Here is an 18,158-nt window from a genome sequence, read left to right on the forward strand (position 1 = left end):
GAGATGTTAAAAATGTCAAGCTGGTTATTCCTTGTCAATTTTACCCCCCCCCCCCCCCCCCCTCGTTATGGTTCAATATGAATTCACATGTCAATCATTTCTTCCAGAGGTATTTGGTCCTATATATTTTATATATTCCATTTATTAGACAAAAGCATTCCAATTGAATTTTCCTAATAGAAGTAATGTATTTATACTTTTTAACACTCTACACATGTTTATACTATATTTATTACATGAGTTTCACAGCACTCCTTTCCCATATAGAGGAAATACGACACAACAGAAATACAATGAATGTTCTACTATCACTCATAATGATGTGCTTTAATCATTGTAATGTAATCAAAATGCAATAAATATTGACATTAAAAGACATAAGTGACTGGCTCCACACTGTTTAGAGTAGTATTCTATAAATAAATAAAAAATGTAATTGCTATTTACATGAACAGCTATGCTATGATATAAAATGGTGGACAGTAACCGGGTATATTATATTTCATTTAAGTCATGAAAAATGCAAATACAATTTTAACTTACTTGCATTTACAGTGCAAAATGTTTTAGTTTTTAATCTACTATGCACCTTTGTGTGACAGCAGTGACAGGTTACCTTGATTTGATATAAAAAACAAAATACATAACATATATAAGATGCATCACATAAATGAATACGCATTTTAGATATTACATCATCACTAACGATAATAGTGCAACAATGAAATGTGCCTTTATATTTTGATATTCACTCGTAGCAATACACATATTGAGAACTTGTACTTTTGATACTTATTTTACTTTTATTCAGTAAACTTCTGTTATTTCAATGATACATTTTCAATGCAGGACTCTGCATCTAATTACATCATACAAATGTTTCTAAATAGTCATGTTGCCATGCAAATCACTTTTTACGAAATAAAGAATACTATAAAAATTACTCGAACCATATATCTAATATATAAAAAGATGTATATAAAATATATATCGTAAAAATACTATTTTCTAAAACTAGTTAATACTATATTATATGTTAAAATTAGATTATATTTATAAATGTTAGTATTTTTACAACAATGAATGAGAAAACAGTTATTATCTGAAAAACACTTGCACTTCTCAGATATTTCATGATGTTCAGTTTAGGAAACACAAACTATGAATAAGCGGAAATCTCAGGTTCACCAGCATCACTGTGACAACGGCAGCTGCGTCCCCATTGGACAACAATCCCTTACGTAAGAGCAGCACTGCGCCGCCATTGGCCAGACCCACCGTCAGTCGCGAGGTGAAGGGGGAAAGAAAGGGGGAAGGGGGCGTGGCCGCAGCAGAAACAGCATCTGTAGCAAACGATGAAGGTTGAGTCACAATCATCGGGTTTTATCGCAGAATAAGGAGAAAGCGGAGCCGCCGACATTATGGTATGTTTCCACACGCGTTGTATTGTGTCTTTAACATATTGTGTTTGTGTGGCGACGCGTAGCGGTGGACGTTTCCTGTTGGTTCTGTCCACTGTGAGGCAGTAACACAATATTTAGTATTTGCTGTGTTGTGTATTAACAGGTGACACACATCTGCAGCAGGGTGTGTTTTAAGTAAACATGCATGTGATCTGTGTTATGTGTGTGTGTGGGGAGGGGGGGGGGGGGGTAAATGTGCATTGAATGATGCTGACGCTGCTCGTGTTTATTCCCAGTATGGATTTGTGAATCACGCCTTGGAGCTGCTCGTTCTGAGGAATTATGGACCGGAAGTGTGGGAGGACATCAAGTGAGTTCATGTGCATCCTGTGTTTACCGATGGTCCGAGGATCAGGCTGAGGCCATCCACACCACAACACAGATAGATACAGATACAGATATATATCAGGCAGATCTCAGACCAGCCTGCTGGTCAGAGAGCTGCCTCTCAGCTCCCACTCTGTCAGTGACAAGGTGTCAGCAGGTCCTGACATCTCCTTTCATTGGAATGATTCACCTCACTCTCTACAGGCTCACACCGACACCCAGTTAACATGAATACACCACATTGAGAATTAGTTCCCACAGAACATCCAGTATGAGGCTGCAACAGCCAAAGATTCTATCAAGACTTAACGTTTAATATATATTTATAAAGCTGATCCAAAGTGAGGATAGCTGACTCACATTTGTTCTACGTCAGCTTTGTACATGTTTTGCTGTTTATCAAGTGTTTGTTATTCTTGGCTCATAAAGTTTAAAACAACAACAACCTTCACTCAAGAGCTTAAGTCAATCTTTAAACTAGAAATAAGAATAAGAAGAATCATCAATCATCATATATATGGACTTTGTTGTATAGGTATTGATGAAAAGGATATTGCGATAATAAGTTTAATTGTTTAATTGCCCAGATTACTCACTCAATCAGAAGTCTTGTTACAATAATTTGAGAAAAAACAACAACACGTAAAGTAAGTACGTGCAAGTATGGTCAGATACAAATATAAATATATATCATATTATATATGATTACTGTTACTGATGCATTAAAGTGAACATTTTAGATCTGTAGCTTCTTTACATGTTGTTTGGGAGTTTCATGGGTAAAAAATGTTTTATTTAAAAAAAGGGTTGTTTTTGCTTTAATGCAGTGAAAAAGGGAAATATATTTAATAAATAAAAATATTTATCTTAGAAATTAAGTGAAGTAGAGAGTGAAACATAATGTAGAATAAAGTTTTCAATAAATGTAAAGTTAGTAAGTTACATTCCAACTCCTTGAAGCTGCTTTATGTTAGTTTGATTATTGAAGCCCATACAGACGATTATCACTGTTCAGTGAAAACCAAGCATTTCCCTGTTTTAGCTTTTTCACAAAAACTATCAAAACTAACAATTTGTTCCTTCATGTGTTGAAAAGTTTGCTCCCCTTCTCAAGATAAATTTACCGACTTAAGAACATGTTGTTATTATCTAGTAATTGCAGTGTCAAAGAGCTGAGAACTGGAATGTTGTCTGAGCTCATGAAAAGTTAACTTTTTGGAGATATTGTGGATTTCGAAAGGATAATAGTTTATGTTTCATTTAGAAGTAGAATGTGGCACATCGCAGTACAACAGCAAGTTGAAAGAATAAAAACCTTAATGGAGCAGAGGCCCTTCAACGTGTTTTATTCATAGTGATGAGAATGATCGTGGCCAGTTACATCTTAGAGGATTGATAGCATTCCATTCTCCAGTGTAACGCTCACACGTCATTTGTTCTACATGTTAAAACACTTTGCCCCCTCGTAGTTTATTTTTCATCTGCAGTATCAGCTGCCCTCAACTTGACCCTGTTGAAAAAAGAAAGGAGGAAAAACACAGCAGCAGCTGCCTTGTGTAAATGTTTTCAAGCTTCTCCAGCCACCGCAAAAAAGAAAAATACATATAGCGCTGCGCAGCATCTCCGAATGTAACTCATCGTTATTTAACGCACGATTTATCATGTTTGGTCTGTTTTCCGACTTTGGAAATGAATTTTTATTTTCTTTCCGAAAGCTTTCGAGGCTTGGTATGTTTTTCCAGCTGGTAGAGGTTGTGATAAGATGGCGGCTGCTGGTCAGGCCTGTAAATCATTTCTGTTTTCTCAGTTAAACAGGAGTAATCAGATCCTCATTAAGATTTCTGACATTTAAAAAGAAGTGGATGTCAAATGTATAAATAGTAAAGTGCGTATTCACTGTAGTGTTGAAACCACACAACAACTTCAAAACAACATGGAAACCGTTTTTATTTTACTGACTGATTTAACATTCAATAATCAATAATCAATTCAATTAATAATTTAAATATGTAAACCCATAAATGAGATTTGTGAAAAAGGGTTGTATATTATTATTATTATTATTTAATTTGATGTGATTTTAAAATATGTTAAAGCAGGATATAATTATGTTAATCTGCATTTCACTCTACGTCTACCTTTTGCTTTTAAGAGAATGTTTTGCATAGTTTCTAATGTGTCCATGTGTTTTATTTCTTCTCAACGATGCAAATATTAGCATGCTGTAATAAAACTACAAACAAGTACTGATAACTGATTGAATTGGCTGGGGGGGAAGACCATATAGATACCTACTGTCTTTGTCTGTAGTTTAATAGACATTGTGGCGTTTCGAGGGTTATTCTCTCTCGGCCACTTTACCTTATCTTCATTCATGGGGTTAGTTCTTGTCATATAGGGACTCTGATCTACCCTCATATCTGTACTTGCCATAGGTTGTTAATTTCAGTCATAATTTTCTAAAAAGTCAAATTTAACTTTTTGAAACCTGCAGGAATCCTTATTAATCCAAAAACGGAGTAAGAGTCGATTGCTTGAATAATGACAGTGACTGTTTACCTGTGCTTCAACACTATCTGCAGCTCGTGAGTAACAGCTTCACTTTGTTTTCAGGCGGGAGGCCCAGCTCGACATCGAGGGCCAGTTCCTCGTCAGAATCATATATGAAGACGGCAAAACGTACGATCTTGTAGCGGCCGCAAGTAAAGTTCTGAGTAAGTGACAGAATTTCTCTTTAACTATATTGTAAATAAACACACACTCACAGTAGATGATATATGGTACAAATAGAGCTTAATGACACAAATACAGTGTGTGTCACAAGCTGAGACATCAACACGCTCTGTTCTGTATTTCAGAGATCGACGCAGGAGACATCTTGCAGATGTTTGGGAAGATGTTCTTTGAATTCTGCCAGGAGTCCGGATACGACACCATCTTGCGAGTGTTGGGATCAAATGTTCGTGAATTCCTGCAGGTAGGGTTCTCTCCTCTTCTGTAAATATAACAATGTCGGGCTCATCTGTGGGAAATGTAGAAAAGGATCAAATCGATGCAGAGATATCTTCCCTTTGTGAGTCCATGTCAAAAGCTGGCGTGTACATTTCTTCTAATGCATGTGAACAGATGACTGATACACCCAGATACTTTCTTCTTTTCAAACTTTTAGTGTTTTGTGGCTTTGTCTGACAAATGAACCCTTGGTGATGTCACAGTGATGTCATCAGGGGCTAGAGACTTCATGTTAGATTATAGGAATTGTAGGATCCAGAGTTTTTGGAGCTAGTATGTGAACACCATCATCTGTATGTAAAGATGGACGACATGACTGCTCCCGAAAAGTGAAGGCAAAGCAGGTCATATATCTCACCTCCTCCAATCCTGGACTGCTCCTGCGCAGACTCTGGGAATATGGTAGTGTTTGTATCTGGGATATTTTCATTTTAGTAGTCAGAGGAAGTGGTCTTTTTTTTTATACAGTCTATGGTGGATAGAAGTTGAAAAGTGCCACCACAGCACATACTTCCAACAAGGCTGAAGATCTATCTCGCCATGTTACTCAATGTAAAAAAAAAATCCTGGATCCACCTGTTTATCCGCATCCACTTTGAAAAGTAATGGCTTTTTCCTTGGGTCAGCTCCCAGCCCTCAACTAAATTTCATGGAAATTGGTTCAGTACTTTCGGAATCATCCTGCTGACAGCCACACAAACAAATGGCAATGAAAACCCAACCTTCTTCAGGAGATCTCATCCTCTACTGCCTCCTTCTTGAACATTCATATTTAAAATCTGTCTCTCTCAACTCATTATGGGGGTGCACCACCCTTTAATGTTTAATGCATTTTGTCCAGCTCATCATACCTCTGCCAGCTTTGAATTAAAACGTGCTGTGATTGAATGTTGCATATTTTATCTTCAAACTGAATTTTCAGAATCTGGACGCTCTGCATGACCACCTGGGCACCATCTATCCCGGCATGAGGGCTCCCTCGTTTCGCTGCACCGACGCCGAGAAGGGAACCAATCTGATCCTTCACTACTACTCGGAGAGGGAGGGCCTGCAGGACATCGTGATTGGCATCATTAAAACCGTCGCTCAACAAATCCACGGAACAGAGATCGAGATGAAGGTGTGCGTCGCTGTTGTCATCCCCCTCTTTGTGCTCGGTGCCGGTGATAAATGAAGATGACTTCCTTTTTGTTTTGCCTCCCCCTGGTTTCTCTCTAAATTATGGTACAACATTCAGTGAGGCCTTTAAGTGGTCGTAATGCTTTCTGTCAGAATGTGTAAGTTTCAGTCTGGGGACATAACTGAAGACGTAATAACGTGGAGATTAAACAACAGAAAGTTTCCAAATATCCAAAACGGCAACAGAGCAGCGCTGTGACAACTGCGGCTCAGCACTTCGTTTTTTGGCATCTCCTCTTTGAGTCAGAGGATATTTTTAGATCCAAGTTATAGAGTCTCGAGCTTTGAGATGTCGGGGATTTGTTTTTCCTTTCCGTGGTTTTATTTTAACTTTTTTTTCTAAGTGTTGTTTCATTTGTATCCGACTCGATTCATTAGATAATCAATCCTGAGAGCCTCACAATCTGATTTGTGTCAAACTAGTCAGAAAAAAGCAAGATCTCCTAAACTTCCACAGATCACAGTGTGTAATCTACACTAATACCTGGGGTTTGTTATCCTCCTCCGACATTAACTCTACTTTAACCGGAGTTTTCTCCTCATTTTCAGGAGCGAGTGACATTTACTCTCAAACTGAATCATGTTGTACAGACAGGCTAACATTTTTGCCAGCAATTGTGTGTGTAATGAAAGAACAGAAAATGGCAGACGCTCCAAATGTGACACCCAATTTTTCTGGAGGTATTAGCCTCTGTTGCTGTGGCAACCGGGTGCAGAGAGCGCAGCTTGACGTCAGAACGCCTTATGCCCATAAACCCACAGAATAATGTCCTGTTCTACCCTCCTAATTTTAGAATAAGACTCCGGAGATTAATAATAATGTTAATGGGATGATATTTAATCACACTGAAAATGGCAAAGGTTACATTTTTTATCCAGAACTGTGTCACTGCAGCAATCATGTGCCACAATATAGGGGGAGTTTAACTCATTAATCAGAAGAGCAGCATCCTAATGCAAGCGTTCTTGTTACACAGATGATCCAACCGAAAAGCGAGGAGTGCGACCACATCAAGTTCCTCATCGAGGAGAAGGACTCCGAGGAGGAGGCGTTCTACGAGGATCTGGACGGCTTCGAGGAGAACGGCACGCAGGAGACTTGGATCAGTCCGTACACGTTCTGCAAGGCCTTCCCCTTCCACCTCATGTTCGACAAGGACCTGATGCTCACCCAGTGTGGGAACGCCATCTATCGAGTGCTGCCACAGGTTCATGAACTCAGCTCCTGATTGTGTCTCTGTGTTGATCTGGATTTCTCAAAAACTACAGAGGAATTAATAATACAGACAACAAATATTACAATCTATTCTCATTCTAACCTTCTTATTTTTGATTCCCCAGCTTCACCCGGGCTCGTGTATCCTTCCCTCAGTCTTCTCTTTGGTCCGTCCTCACATTGACTTCAGCTACCACGGCATCCTGTCTCACATCAACACCGTGTTCGTCCTGCGAAGCAAGGTACAGTCAGTGTGACACATACTACACTAAACACAGTTCATCACATTGTTGTTGGTTGATCACATCAATATTTTTATTCTGAAATAAACACTGGAACAGTCCCAGAGTCTACATGATCAAAACCTGATTTTATTCCACACGACAGAATGTGCTTATAGTCTTATGATAACATATTGATAGGGATGAGCAAGCTGATATTTTTAGAAGCTGCATAATATTTTGTTAATGTGGGTTTCATCAACACCGGTAATGAGGATGAAATTGTTTACGTGGCGAGATTGTTCAGCGTGTGAACAATCAATCAAATAAATGAATAATTTTAATTTAGCATAGATATTTATGCACAGAGCAAAGAGTGCAAGGGTTTTATATTGAATCCTGAGACGCAGATAGAAACTCGGGTGGTTTGCAGTACAGTGAGAAGAGGAAATGTTTGAATTTGTGTACTTGTGTGTCCTCACGGGACAGTCAATTCTTACATGTCAGTATATTAGCGGCAATGTTGTGAAAATGCACATGGGACTCATTGTGAGGAGAATTGTCTCAGAGCGCCACCGAATTCCACATGAAATCTGAACTAATGCTCTCCAGTGGTAAAAGATGCACACAACACGTAAAGCAAAAAAAAGGTATAGAAAATAAAAGTTGAGCTGAAGTGGTGCACAGGTTTGAGGGAAAGATTTGAAGAAGAACTTCGTATGAAATATTCATAAGTATGATGTAATCCTGCCAGGAGGGCGTGCTCAACGTGGAGACGGTGGAGAACGAGGACGAGCTGACGGGTGTGGAGATCAGCTGTCTGAGATTGAAGGGACAGATGATTTACTTGCCAGAGGCGGAGAACATCCTTTTTCTCTGCTCACCCAGGTAAAGCCACAGAGCCTCGGCTCCGACAGAAGCTTTACGCTCAATATCCAGACCCAGACTGAAGGGGAACACTCCACTAGTCTGGCACATATTCAAAATCCTGACAAATAAAATGTGTTGTCATTTAACTTCAATTTATATAAAATAAAACTAATAATATACATAAACATACAGGCCAATATAGTTTTGAATACATTTTGAAGCTTGCTACATCTGCTCAAATATCTCACCAGTATTTGTGTTAGTCCATTGGTCGTCATTACCACTATATTGATAACATGCTGAAAGGTTATCTCCATTGTGTTAATGTTCCCAATTTAAAATATTTGAACCTAAAGATTTTTTAGTAATATTTTTACACATATATTTACTTCATTAAAAAGAGTTTGTCTTGTTAGTCATAAGTCAACATCTTATTTTGAACATATAGAGAATGAGTACACATAGTATGCCATATACACAAAGCAGTGGGAGTGTCATATCTCATCATAAATACTTATACTTATTCATCGTTCTTATTGATCATATCTCATCATAAATACCAAGTATCACATTTTTTCTAAAATAAATTTGTATTCTTATACATTGAATTGTTAGAGCTGAATAACATTGGTGCAAAAACTACAAGAAAAACAGTCTATGACTTCAACACGAGTACGTTTCACATCAGATCTTTTCTAATATTTTATCTCTATATACTGTATCAGAGGGTAAAAGGTGATGTATTATTTATTCGCACAAGAACAATTTATATTCTATGACTAACCCAACCAAATGAATTATAGGGCACATGGTGAGAGAAAAACATCTTGACCAGGAAACAGAGAGACCTGTGAGCTGGTAATTACATGGCTTTTCCTGCAGTGACCTCCATTAGCCTCCGTGGCCTTCATACAACCAATCAGACATCTCACATGAAATATCGGACGCGGGAGAGCAGGGTTTAAGAGATCTTGTCCTCACGGATCGAAAACCACTTTGCAGAGGACGAGATCGGTGTTTTCACGAAGGGTTGCCGCCCGAAAGGAAATCAGCAGAGACACGTTCACCGGACTGGAGAGGTCTGGTACCACGCAGTGTCTGACCTCACGCTGCAAGAACAACATTTATCTGGAGACAGTCCATGATCTCACTGCTGCTGGTTCCCACTTCATGCTCGGTTTTAATTACATCTCGTTGTTGAGATGAGCAACACGTCTGCAGTCCTCCTCCCTCCACACACTCAAATCAGACATTTACGACTATTGCTGTTTGAAAATAACTCACTTCAGCTGTAATGAATGAATATTGCATGCCGTGTCTTCTCCCCCCTCATCCATTCTCCATTTTTGTGATCAGTGTCATGAACCTGGACGATCTCACGCGGAGGGGGCTGTACCTGAGCGACATTCCGCTGCATGATGCTACACGTGACCTGGTGCTGCTGGGCGAGCAGTTTCGTGAGGAGTACAAACTGACCCAGGAGCTGGAGATCTTGACGGATCGTCTGCAGCACACACTCCGGGCCCTGGAGGACGAGAAGAAGAAGACGGACAGGTCGGGCTGTTTTTATCGATTGTCATTTTCCATTTTTTGCTCAGGATATACCGACATGCTGCACCTCCAGCTTTGAGTAAATGACAGAACTCTTATTTTAGACATAATTCATCGTCAGCTCAAATAACGACTCTCATACCTGCCAGATATTTATTTACCTCAAACACAGAATTGTAAATAAACTGTATTGACCCACTCAGAATCAGAATCAGAATCAGAATCAGAAAGGATTTATTGCCAAGTAGGTTTGCACCTACCTGGAATTTTCTTTGGTAAAAAAGGTGCATACATTGAACATAAAACATAAAAACACAATAAGTACTACAAAAACACAATAAGTACTTCACATAAGAAGGAAATAACTATACATAAAACAAACAAAACAAAATAAATATAATATATAAATGCAAAACAGGAGAGAATGAGGATGTGCAATGTGCAATATACTGTAGTGTGTGTGTTAATGTAACACAGAATTGGGGCGTGGGGGCGGAATAAGAGTCAAAGACAGGTGGGGGTCCCGGGCCTTATTGATAAGGCCAGCTGCAGCCGGGAAGAAGCTGGTCTTGTGGCGGGAGGTTTTGGTCCTGATGGCCGGCAGCCTCCTGCCGGAGGGAAGAACCTCAAAAGTAACTGAGGCATTCACAAAAAAACACTGATCCCCAGGGAATTCCAAAGCTGTTCCTCATGAAAGTTTGCATATTTGTGTCTGTCGTCATCTGACCACACATTCTCCTAAATGTAATATATCAGAAACCCCCACAGGGAATTTTATCACATGTGACACAAACAATCACTTGGACTCGACGAACTGATAAGATTTTAATGGACAAAGGTCGAAAACCCACAAGAATTCATGAGCTAATTATGACAAAGTTTCACACAAATGTCTAATAGGGTAAAACGTGATATGTACACATACATGATGTATGAAATGTGACAGCCAAAGGGTCAAAGGTCAGCTTAACTATCACATCATAACTATCCACCAAAAAACACCATCATTCAGAAAAAGAAGGGGAGATTGAGACGATATTTCCTAAAATCGATTATTTTGCTATTTAAGAGGCCGGAAAAGGCTATTTCATTTTAAACAAGTAAAATACATAGATGAGGTAAAGGACATATTGCCCCCGTTGAGGGGTCGTGATCCTCAGGTTGGGAACCACAGCTCTGAGCAATAACTCAGATTTTTCACTCACATCTTAATTTGTTTAAAAACTTGAAACTTGAAGTCACTGAGAAAAACATTCCTATTAGAGTCATTCAAGAATATTTGGATCCCAACACTCGGGAAGATGATGTCGTATTCTGAGTCTTGGCAGAATTTAAGAAACATCTTCCCAAACATCTGCAAGATGCGTCAATCTCTGAAGAACAGACCCGAGCTTGTTAATATATCTCAGCGTGTAACACACATTATGTGTAACTATATGTTACATGCCTGTAATTATCTGCGGGGAAGTCAACCTCCAGCTCACCATGTGTACACTGGTGTTATTCTCGTTTTATCTTCCTCCAGTGGAAAAACAAACACCAAAGATCGTTCATGAACTTGTCTTTTAAAAGTTGGGCTTATTGCCACTTATTTTTCAACTACTCCCTTTTATGGACTGATTTTAAACAAGGAACACCGGAGATCCAGTGCGACCACCTACGGTCAGAATCTATTGATATACTCAAGTTGATATTTGCCTCAGCTACTTTTCAGCCCCTGTTATGGTGAAGACACTTTGACTCCGGCTCTCAGAGGAAGGCCTGTCATAGTAATTTGGCACAGCAGCGGGTGACAGCTGGAGAGCAGCACGGAGGTGGACCGTGCTCTTTATTAAGACTGGAGCAGCCCAATCTTCTTCTCATAGGAGAAGACTTCCACTCCCCGGATGGATCCCGACATTATTATTCTCACCTCTGGTCTCAGCGCCTCAGGCTCCCAACGTTGATTAGAATTCATGGCTCCACTTTAAATATTAATGATAACTGTTGCTGCTCTGTCAAGCTTCACGACAATGAGCCTCCCGGCCATGAAAACATATATTTATATGCTGTTTTGCTGCGTATTACCTCATTAGAAAAATGTCTTTATATGCTCATGTATGTGAATCATTTAAGATGTTATAGATAAATAAGTGCAGCCTTGTCTCCTGGGTGAATACACTTTATATACACATGTATAGATTTCTGTTTGGTTACTGTTTATCATGTGTCCTCAAACTACGATGCATCATGGAAGGTATTTTGCTTTTAACAGGCTGCCATGATCGAACTAGTTACCATAGAAACACCACACTCCCATCCGAGAGCAGCTTGCATAGCAAAGTGACCGAAAGGTGGGGGGGGGGGGAGCGTGTAACATGCCGATCCAACGGCCAAACTTCAGTCTGGCAGCCCCGGCCGATCAACTGCTGCCATAACCACGCTTCCAACTCAAATTGTAAATTTCTCTCCTTCCTCTCAGATTGCTCTATTCCGTTCTGCCGCCCTCTGTTGCCAACGAGCTGCGGCACAAGCGGCCCGTCCCGGCCAAACGCTACGACAACCTGACCGTCCTCTTCAGTGGCATCGTGGGATTCAACGCCTTCTGCAGCAAACATGCTTCGGCCGAGGGCGCCATCAAGATCGTCAACCTGCTCAACGACGTGTACACGCGTTTTGACATCCTGACAGACTCTCGCAAGAACCCTTATGTGTACAAGGTCAGGAGCAAGAGCTGCACCGTATTACACATCATGTTTATTTCTAGATATCTCTATCTCTAAGAAGGCTGAAAAGGACTGGAGTTAAGCAGCACAGTGAAAAGTAGCATTTCCTAGAGCTCATATCTCCACAAGGAGCGTCAACTCGCGTTCAATTTCACACACTCATAGGTATCAGTCTCTTAAACAGCTGTATGACCTATACCGCATCCTTCCACCAAGTGTCGTGGTAATCTATAAAGTACTTATTGTGTAATCCTGCTAACAAACGAAAAGTCTCCTTATTAAACCACAATTAAATTCACTTTATTTCAATTTCTATTTGGATCAAATTGCACACATTAATAAATATCAGTCCCTTCAATGCATCTTATTCTTATTTAATTTATTTTAATTCAAGATCCATGAATTATTCTCTGAGAGATCAATGTGCAAAAATACCCGTCTCACAATGTTACAGAAAGGGGATAATAACCCTCCTGAATCGACTCTCTCATCCGGATCTGCACAAAATATTCAAGGGGTTTTACCTTGGGTGATGCCGTACCCCTCCAGAAAACTTTATGGAAATCGGGTTGAGTTGTTTAATCCTGCTCACAAACAAAAAAATGCAGATGAAAACAAAAGCTCCCTGGTGGAGGCAATAATCAAGCTGCAGACTTCAAATCTATTTAAATAAAGAAGTACAAGTACTGTTCACGCCGACTTTCTGAGCTGGTTTCTCCAGCTTTAATGCACGAAGCCCCCCCGACTCTCTGTTGACTGATGTTATGTAATTATATCCACACAGAGTCAGTAAGAGAGGATTTATACCAAATTGACTTCAGTTTTTCACCATGTGAAGAGTAGAACCAGCTTCTAAACACGGTGCAGTCTAACCGAGGCTCTGCACGGTTTTATAGGCCTCGTGCAGCAGATTTACACTCCAGGCTTTCAGACAAGAATGCACTTTAAGAAGTCAAACAGACCTCGCCACTTCCAGAGGATCAGCCTCAGGCACTGGGTCACCAAAAGAAGTAATATTTACTCTAGGAGCTGAATGGCTCGGTGGTCCCGGGCTTTTCAGCTGGGCTCAAAGAGGCCCTGGATGTCTTAAAGCTGATGTAAGTGTTTAAGTGTTTATCTCAGGGTGTTTCAGTTTATTTTTAGCAGCACGGTGAATTCAAGAAATCTCAGTGGGAACAGATGATTTTTGCATGGAATGACACTAAAGGCACAGATGAACCAGGCTCTGATGTCATTCACATGTCTTTGCTCCCACAGGTGGAGACGGTGGGTGATAAGTACATGACAGTGAGTGGCCTGCCGGAGCCGTGCACGCACCACGCCAAGTCCATCTGCCACCTGGCTCTCGATATGATGGAGATCGCTGGACAGGTCAAAGTGGATGATAAACCAGTACAGGTGTGGTAGAAACAAATTCAATGATTATCCCAATATCTATTTCATCTATAGCAGTATAACAAAAGTCCAATACGTATCAGTATTATTTGTATGCATTGTGGACAGTGAGGACGTATATAACACATAATTGATCAACCTCAGAAGTGTAAAATCAAGTGTTTGTCATCCTCTGCTCATAAAGAAGAAAACCACAACCCTCACTAAGGAGAAAAAGGCATCAGTCTTTAAACAAAAATAAATGATTATTATATTTATTATGATAATTTACTACTGACTGAAAAGAAAGTTTTTATCTTGGCTGTATCGCTCAACTCCATTGGGAAATATATATTTTGAATCAAAGTTTATGAATCAAATTAGGCGTTGATGGTTCTGAAGGCGTGAGGGTCCTGTGCATCACGTCCTCCAGGGGAAGCTCAGAAGGGAGATGTAGGCTGGTTTTATTAATGTAATTATAATAATAATATGTATATATACATAGCACATCTCATAAATAAATCCAGCTCAAGTTGCTTGACAAATAAAATAATATAAATTGAATAAATGAAATAAAATATACAAAAGCTTTTAAAAGTTACACAAAACACCAGACCATGCAAAGTTGTTATAAGAATGAAAAATTACGTTAAAACATATAAAGTATTAAAAGACCAAAAGTCATGATAAAATCCAGAAGCACTAAAAAAATGCGACTAACAAAACAGGATTGAAAAAGAGCCGCAGTGTAAATAAGTTTGGTGAAACAATCTGATAAAACACAAGGTTCTGGATCGAAATAAAAAGATCTGTTTTGTTTTGAGATGGTTCTTTTTGAGTTTGAGTGTGGGCAGAGCACATGTATAAGAATAATAATTAGTAGTATTTTTGTGTTATTTTGAATCCATGTTGGTTAGTTACTCTCCTTCGTTGCCGTTTCAATTTAAATTTTTGCCGCATGTGTTTATTTCATTAGCAATAGAAATGTTATTTTGGCAAAGATCCTTTCCCTCTGCTACCGTCCAGTTTTTCTTTGAATCTCCAGACGGTAACATGTAGGACTTCTATTGCAGCCGACTCAATACGAACAACTCCTCAGCCCTGGGCCCTTTTCTCTTGCTGATTGATTTTTAGAATAACTGCATCTGTGCATCTGGACATATTTCCACGGTGAAGTAATGCGCAGTGAAAAGTTGGAGAGAAAACAGCAGACTTTTGTTTAACCGAGTGTTGGAGATTGTTATTGTATCAATGACTGTTGAGACCTGACTCTGGAAAATCATGTCTGCTTAACAAAAGGCTGTTTATTTTGGGACATGGCACTGGCTGAAGAGGGGTCCGGTCTAGAAGCAAAAACAGACTCAAATCATCTCACGACCCCGCCGCTAAAAATAGAAACTCATTTGTCGCAGACACTTACAGCGTCTTCACGGTCTGAAGACAATAAGCACTGAGGAGCCTTCAGGTTCAAGTATAAATATTAGGCTGTAGATTGCCTCAGCCTACTTTTGGAAGTGATAGTTTTCCGCCAACCCCGATTTCTGGCAAAGCAAACCTTATACCCACCCACCAAATGTTGCACCTTTTCAGTCAGAAGCTTTAAGATTTTGTGCCAACACACTAAGAGAAGTGTCTCACTCGATAACTGCTTCAATGTTTTTATCTTGTTCTTTATCTGTTAAACACAAATCATTTCCTTTGTCCTTGTTTTAACATTTACAAGGTTTATTATAAAGCTACGATTGTTTTTCCTCAAATTCAATTTGTACATTTTGTGTTATGTGGCTTTGAAACATAAATCAGTGTAAAGCGCCCGGTTCAGGAATGAATTTAACACAGATAACAAATTATAAAATTGAGGTAAACTTAATATTTAAGCCTGAATTTTTCAGTACTTGACATGAAGTATCAACATTTTTGGCATCTTAATTTGCTTAGTTAGAATTATAACCAAAAACACGGAGCAATAATAATAGATTTCGTGAAGAGTCTCTTCATGTGTCTCTCCAGATCACAATCGGTATCCACACGGGGGAAGTGGTGACTGGGGTGATCGGGCAGAGGATGCCCAGATATTGTCTTTTTGGAAACACGGTCAACCTCACCAGTCGTACTGAAACGACTGGTGAAAAGGGAAAAATAAATATCTCCGAATATACTTATCGGTAAGTGAAAGCACCTCCTTGTTTCATACCAGTGGCATATTGTCTCCTTTTTTTATCTATGCCAAGGACTTTAGGTTTTACTCTGACATGACCCAAGAAACTCATTACATTTTGGGGATTTAGGGAGATAGGGTGTGTGATTCATAAATCATGGATCTTGATGGAAAAAATAGTGTATAGGGGACTGATATTTCTGAGTGTGCGCAATTTGGCGCAGATCCTGATAAATATATGGATGGAGTGAATTTAAATCTGGTTTAATAAGGGGACTCTTGGGCCTTGACGGAGGTACGCGCTCTACTGCCCTTTTAATTTCATCAGTATTTATTCTTCCTCTTTGTTCAGTAATTCCTTTATAGGGAAAGGCCACGAATAGATAAGAAGAAGTTGGAAACCATTTTGACATACGCTGCTATAGGAATCGTTGACAGAAATATTTGATGTTTAATGTTATTTGCTAAATTGTGAGATAAGAACTCACCCGGGCTCATATACAGCGTGGTTGATTTGCGATACTTCCAGGTGTTTGCAGTCTGCTGAGAACGCCGACCCTCAGTTTCACTTGGAGTATCGAGGACCCATCACCATGAAAGGAAAGAAGGACCCGATGAAGGTCTATTTCCTGTCCAGGACGTCCACAGACTCAGAGTCGGCCACAGAAGAAGCTTGAGCGTCCAAAGCTGATGAAGACTTCAGTCTGGCCCGGGTTTGAGAACGAGACGGATTAGAAGAGTGATTATTTATCCACAGACAGATATTTGTAGAATTATGAACCACAGTTTGTTTCTGATCAAAGTGAACCTGTTCCCTGTTTTCTCCCTGACTAGTGACATCACTTCACAATATGTTTTGGGGGGTTAACACAACATTGCAGTGTTTCATGATCAGTAAAAGTCAGATATACAATGTTTGATTCACTCTTGGAGAGAAATAACTCACGTTGCTGTTTTCGGAAGGTTTGGATAAGAAAAGCATTTTTCCATCTCATACATGTTTTTAGTTACTAATTTTATACACTGTTCTTCTGAAGTTTGCCAAAAATATTGAGAATCTATTCAGCTTGCCAAAATGACTCATTTCACCTCAGATAAATGAAATACTGTATTTTTTAAACTTTGACATTTTCACCGTTGGAACAACAATAATTACATCTGGATAAAGAGTGTAATTCAGATACTAGTAATACACTCTTTCTTAGTAGTAAAAATAAAAATCAAGACGTTTGTGCCAAACATTACTATCTATTTGAGATATGAGATTTTACACTGAATATATTTCACAGGCGTCAAGACCATTTAAAGAAATCAGAATTTATAAATGTAGTATTTATGTGGATTTAATGTTCTTCTTTAAAGATGTATAACATGTAGCGTTATTTTTTTAAGTCACAAACGATGCAGTGTTGAGCCATCACTAAACCTGTGTTATCATATATCGATCACTGAATCCTAGAATATTGTCCCATAAATATAAATGTGAGTAACCACGACTTTATTTAACATATTTATTGCACCTTTCTACTTATCACACAGTCAACTTGTCTGGTTTTATTAAATAATAATGAGTAATTATTTTCAACTGAGCTCTGTTACTTCTACTTATTTATTGTTAGTGTTACTTTTGTATTTATTCTTTGACTCTTTAGTTGAAATGTAATGATCACCCGTAGAGAAACAAATGTAGTACATTTTACGATGGAGGAAACTACTATAGAAGTAAAACTGTGTGCTTTATGTGTTTGGTTCATTTCACCTGTGTACATGTGCTGTATTTTTTCACCACGTTTTTTTTTTTTTGTATTACACGTCACATAGTGTCCTCTCCAAGAAGAAGAAACAAACCGGTGCCTCATGCGCTGTATGAGTGCAGCTCTGTGGTTCTCAGACAGGATTGTTTTAATAGTGTCTCTGTGGGGAGGTGATCTAATAAAAAGTCTAAAGACATATTGTTTACTGTGTGTACTCTTTTGTACAGAACAACCTCCGCGGTCAGATCGCATATTATGGCTCAAATAAAAAAAAAAACATGAACTCCATTTTATAGTCTAAGGGGTGTAATAAAGAAGATTTACTTTG

The 18,158-nt window shown here is 39.1% G+C and overlaps 1 protein-coding gene across 1 annotated transcript; it reads left to right on the forward strand.

Annotated features, from left to right (window-relative positions):
- Window positions 1-1,304: 1,304 nt before the first annotated feature.
- Window positions 1,305-18,026, forward strand: gucy1b1 (guanylate cyclase 1 soluble subunit beta 1). The gene is made up of 13 exons (XM_053419203.1): window positions 1,305-1,424; window positions 1,700-1,773; window positions 4,404-4,504; window positions 4,649-4,767; window positions 5,725-5,922; window positions 6,959-7,189; window positions 7,323-7,439; window positions 8,173-8,306; window positions 9,645-9,842; window positions 12,301-12,538; window positions 13,802-13,942; window positions 15,929-16,083; window positions 16,606-18,026. Exons 1-13 carry the CDS (start codon window positions 1,422-1,424, stop codon window positions 16,751-16,753), a joined length of 1,857 nt encoding a protein of 618 aa, XP_053275178.1. The 5' UTR covers window positions 1,305-1,421; the 3' UTR covers window positions 16,754-18,026.
- Window positions 18,027-18,158: the final 132 nt, after the last annotated feature.

The sequence above is a fragment of the Pleuronectes platessa genome, chromosome 3 (genome assembly GCF_947347685.1).
Source record: "Pleuronectes platessa chromosome 3, fPlePla1.1, whole genome shotgun sequence".
Lineage (NCBI taxonomy): Eukaryota > Metazoa > Chordata > Actinopteri > Pleuronectiformes > Pleuronectidae > Pleuronectes > Pleuronectes platessa.